The 5,284-nt window shown below is 48.0% G+C and overlaps 1 protein-coding gene across 1 annotated transcript in view; it reads right to left on the bottom strand.

The window, feature by feature from the left end:
• Window positions 1–5,281, bottom strand: part of FOXO1 (forkhead box O1) — a gene marked incomplete at its 5' end in the record, with an annotated part of 95,583 nt that extends 90,302 nt beyond the window's left edge. The window contains one exon of the mRNA XM_029938470.1: window positions 4,970–5,281. Within this exon, the coding sequence (XP_029794330.1) occupies window positions 4,970–5,281 (312 nt within the window). The remainder of the gene's footprint in view (window positions 1–4,969) is intronic.
• Window positions 5,282–5,284: the final 3 nt, after the last annotated feature.

Raw genomic sequence — 5,284 nt, 5'->3', positions numbered from 1 at the left:
GGGAGGGCAGATAGAAAACCTGAACCGTGTGAAATCACTAACGTACAAAAATCCATTTTCACGTTTCAGGTGTTCCTTATAAGACCACAAATAACAAGTAGTAGTTCTCTGCAAAGAATTTATGTGCCACTAACATGAGCTCTGTTAATGCTAATCAGGAATTAGCAAAAAGGGACAACTCTTCCAGGCTTTCGTACATTTATATACAGCATATCCACTGGAACAAACGTCGTCCCTCAGACACCAAAACAAACACTGTCTCAAGTTCATCCAATCCTGGTTGACAACTGAGGAGCAGCCCATACCAAATTCAGAATGTTGCACACACCAAGAAAAGGTGGCTATCTAACCCAAGGGGAGGTCCCAGGGGCTTGGGGCAAGGGCAAGTCTCTGCAAGCGGTTACTAAGAAGGCCGAGGCAAACGCTGAACTGCCGAGAAGCAGGGCTAAACCCACTCTGCTCACTCAATGCTCTGATGCTCAGTCCAACTGCAAGCTGCCTCTCCAAGAGGATTCCAGGAAGCCCCAAAGTTACGGCACACGCAGGGGAAAAAAAAAACCCAGCCGATTAAATTCCCATGATGCCAGGGTACTGGGTAGTTTCCAAGGGCAGAGTGTTCTAGAAAAATGCAAATAATTCAGGCTCTCCAAAGAAATTCCAGACAAATACAGACAGCTGCTGTCTTAGAAAAATCATCCAAAATTGTAGTTTAGGGGCTTGGATGAAGAGACACAAGGACAGGGAGAACACCTCCAGCCTGTCAGGGATTCTAACTCACCACTGAGTATTCTCTCCCTTCCTCCCCATTTTATATGTCCCCTTAAAAGACTCCTTGTGCAGTGCATGATATCTAGCCATATTTGTGTCCACAATGTGACAGACTCTTACTAATGGGGGGGGGGGAGTTTGTCTCAATGAACTTTAACTTTTTTTAAATGTATTTGAGAATTATAAATGCCTTCTTTCCCGTTTTCAAGTGTTTGCCACCCTAATAAAAGCTGAAAAAAGTAAAAAATAGAGGTCACCACTCTCTCCCAAGGATCTGCCACAAATCTACAGCTAATACATAAATATAATTCTTTTTTTTTAATTTTTTTTAATGTTTTATTTATTTTTGATAGAGAGAGAGACAGAGCGTGAGAGGGGAAAGGGCAGAGAGAGAAGGACACAGAACCGGAAGCAGGCTCCAGGCTCTGAGCTAGCCGGCAGCACAGAGCCTGACGCGGGGCTCGAACCCACGAACGTGAGATCTGACCTGAGCCGAAGTCGGAGGCTTAACCGACTGAGCCACCCAGGCGCCCCATAAATATAATTCTTATAGTTGTCAATTAAGGCATTCACACTTGACATCTACTTTGGAATTTCTGAAAAACACCATGCCAGCAATAAGACCTGTTACATCAGTCCCACACAGCTCTTGTCAGCCTTTAGTAAATATGATATCACAGTTGGCTGCATAATTCCCCTACTCCTTTTAATTCTCTTACCTCATCTCCCTTCCCCAAATACAGATATTGAAATTTTCACCCCACTGTAAAAAAAGATTTTATTTAAGGTAATTTCAGTAACAATCTAGAAGTTGGCCTCACCAGGAGGTCATTCTTTAAGTCAAATGCGACTGTGCAAGAGAGCAGCTGTCATTCCTGCGTAAGGGACCCTGTGGCTATTTAAATTACTCACCTGCAGATCACAAACCCGAGTTACAGAATATGAATTTTAAAACACACACACAAAAGCACTGTCAGTTCATAAGCCAAGTCAAAGAAATGTCATTCCAAAATAAAGAACACATCTGAGATATCTCACTCGTCGAAGCATTCTTTCAGCCCAAGTGCTCCAAATAGTGTCAAAACAAAAAATAAGACTCAACTTAAAACTGACATTAAAAAAGGGGGGGGGGGAGCACAGAACCAGAGCTCACAATACCAGTTCCCAAGCTCTAGAAAACTTTCGGGGGAGACGACAGGTCATGGAAATGAAATTTCACTATTTATAAATAGTGTACCTGGTTTAAAAGATCCCGGGTTTTCCAAAAGCCTTAGCTTCCACTCTGAGAGCAACCTTATGACAGAGCCAATATTAAAACAACTGTAAATGCAGATGCAATGCACCGTCCCTACAAATACAAAATGCATATCCGACAAATATAACCAGGGTCTAAGGAACTAGAATTTTATGAACTCTTTAGCAGCTTTTCAACTATTCTGTCCATGAAAAGGACTTCCAAATTCCCAAGCAGGCCCCAGGAAGTAAGGCACAAGAAACCAGATTTAATTAAAGATTCTATCTAATTCCCACTAGTAAATCACAGGAAATACTTAGTTCCAAAGCAACCTCTCCTATATTCTAAAATAGTTAGGTTTTGGCTAATTTGCATTTTAGAACTCGACTTTTTTTAAATGCTAAAAGTCACAGTCAAATTTCTCCCTTTTATGAACCTTTAAAACAGGGGAGTCTTTCAAATCTGAGAAACTTGGTTTTAACAAGTAACTCATTTTTATGAAAACTCTAACCAAAAGACTAGTTATGAGTTTGAATACTTAAGGCTGTTTCTTTTCTTCTTAAAATATCCCTTTACTCAAAGTGAAAACGCACTTGCTGTAATCTAACTTCCACCAACGGACTCTCATTACACCTGAAACATTTACTCACTTGAGAGGCAGCCTGCTTCTCCCAAAGCCTGACTTGGTCGCCACTGGGAGCTGCCCCAGGGCCTCCAATTTTGAAGAGATACCAACAATTCTAATTGCTCTTAGTTCTAACTCTGATACGTATATTTTTAAAAATAAAATGATAATTGCATTTTGGCAAAAAAAAAAAAATTGAACAAAAACCTAATAAAAATGGGTGGGTGTTTGATTTGGCGTTAGAATCTTTGCTTTTTTTTTTCTTTTAACTTAAAAGTTTAGGCGATATTCCTAGTTGAAGAATAGTCTGATTTAAGGCCATATGAGAGGCAAAACTAAAAATAATACCAAACATCGCCTTGCTCCACCTTTGAAGAAAGGCACTCCAGCAAGCTAAAGTAGATTGTATCCATTTCCAAGGACCTAAAAGAATGGTTGTAAGTATACACCATAGTTTTTTTTTTTTTAACAGCAAAAGCTTCATAATAAATAGCTCAAGTAGGGTTGATAGATGGGCAAGTCAAGTCTTAAAATCAAATGTTAAGTAAAATTGGATTTGGCAGACGATCTTGATTTTGTGACTTAAAAGAATACATACCAAGCTTAAAAGGAAGCACTTTACCTTTCTGAAACACTTGGTAAGATAACATGTTAGTAAATGCCTAGTAATGAGATTATTAAATGGTACGTTTACTCTAAAACACATTTTGGAAAAAAATAATACCCTGGCTCCTTCTCCAGGAACTTCAACATGACAGGAGTATCTCAACCTTTTTGACACACATTAAGCACAAGCGTGACAGTATATGTAAAACAACCGTGGTGTAACCAATTGTGCAGCAAAGATCCATCTTTATTATGGTGTACAGGAAGGATAAGGGGTGAGGAAGAAGTTCCGAGGAGTGAGGAAGAAGTGCTCAACTAAACTTTCAGGTCGATCACTCCACCAGGGACAGTGAGAAGCTGTCAGCTTCAGAAGGCCGAAAGGCGAAGCAACCCCGGGAGGCCTCCCCACCGCCGCTCCTTCAGCGAGCCCCGGGGTCTTTTCAGCCTCCCAGCAGGGAAGTACGTGCCCCCACCCAGCGTCTCTCCGGGTCTCCCTCTCTGAAAGATAGTAAGGACCAAAGGCGCCTCGTCTACCGTCCTCTCCGTGGCAGGCCGTCCCCACAAGTTGCTTCGAAGAGCACCTCCACTCCGACTCCCGGAAAACAGTGGTCACAAAGCCCCCCTGCCTGCCCCTGGGATCTGTACCTCCACGCTCGATAACAAAGAGGTGGCAAATCGAGAAAGAAGGTACACACATCCCCAGCTCTGGTCACCCAAGGCAGCCTCTCCGTGCCTAATTAAAAGCCTCAGACCATGGGCGAGGCCAAGTTTGGGGACACTTCCTTGCGTAGAGAAGTACTGGCCTCGCAGCCCCGCGACCGGGCCAGAAGCCGCGCACCGCCCAGGCGCGCTGGCCCTTTAAAGGCTCTCTCTTCCTACGCCTGCGGCCCCTCCCTTGCCGTCGCAGCTCCCTCTCCCGCCTCCGCCCCCGCCGAGGGTCACACTTGAACTTTAGCTAGCCCTGCGCAGCCCGGCGCCCTAGCTCCGCAGGCGGTGGCCGCCTCTTCGCACGTGTCGGATGCACTACCTTGGGCTCGTCGCGCCCGACCCCCTGCACTCGAGGCCACTTCGGATAAAATCAAAACAAAGCAAAATGCACACCAGCCTCCAAAACCTGCACTGCCAGCCCCCAGGGGCCGGCTCGCGACCCGTCTGTCCCCTTCACCTACAGCTCGGTCCCCCGGCGGGGCCCCGATGAGCCTCGCCGCGCCCTCCTCCGCCTAGTGCGGCGGAAACGGCTCTTCAGCGCAGCCCAAAGCTGGGGGGACACGCGTCGCGGCGATGGAGAAGAGCCGCCCTTACCCCCCCAAAGGTCCCGGAGAAAAAGAATTGGTGGCAGGAATCCTTGCCGGCCGTGGGGGGAGCAGCGCCCAGTAAACCCCTTCCTCTTTTCACTGGCGGCGAACTTTCCTGCTCGCTTTTATGTCCACTTCTTGTCGTTACTTTTTTCACTCCCTAATTCCCAAATGAGCCCCTGTTCCCCGTCCCGCTCGAACTCTCACTTGAGCGGGCGCTCACACACTTACTCCTGTCCCCCGACAGGTTCCTGGGCAAGCCCACCACTCACATCTGCAACTTCTCGGGCTCTCCCTGCACGCGCTGCCCGCGTGCCCTGCGCTTTCAGGCCAAGCAAACTTCCACAGCCGCCCTCTCATCTGCCCCACCACGACCTCAGGTGGAAGCAGAGGTCCCGGCGCCCCCCTCCCAGTCCGGCCGTGCGTCCCGAGGCCACTCACCTTCCAGCCCGCCGAGCTGTTGCTGTCACCCTTATCCTTGAAATAGGGCACGCTCTTGACCATCCACTCGTAGATCTGCGACAGCGTGAGCCGCTTCTCGGCAGAGCTCTCGATGGCCTTGGTGATGAGGTCGGCGTAGGACAGGTTGCCCCACGCGTTGCGGCGGGACGAGCTGCTCTTTCGCGGCTGCCCCGCGAGGGGCCCGGCGGCGGCTGGGGGCACCGGTGGGTGCTGAGATAGCGGCCCGGGCGGCGGGGGCTGCGGCGGCGCCGGGTGCAAGCAGCCCGCCTCCGGGCCCTGGAAGTCCCCGCACAG

The sequence above is a fragment of the Suricata suricatta genome, chromosome 4, assembly GCF_006229205.1.
Source record: "Suricata suricatta isolate VVHF042 chromosome 4, meerkat_22Aug2017_6uvM2_HiC, whole genome shotgun sequence".
Lineage (NCBI taxonomy): Eukaryota > Metazoa > Chordata > Mammalia > Carnivora > Herpestidae > Suricata > Suricata suricatta.
Note: the sequence above shows the minus strand (reverse complement) of the source record. Positions and strands in the feature narration are given on the sequence as shown.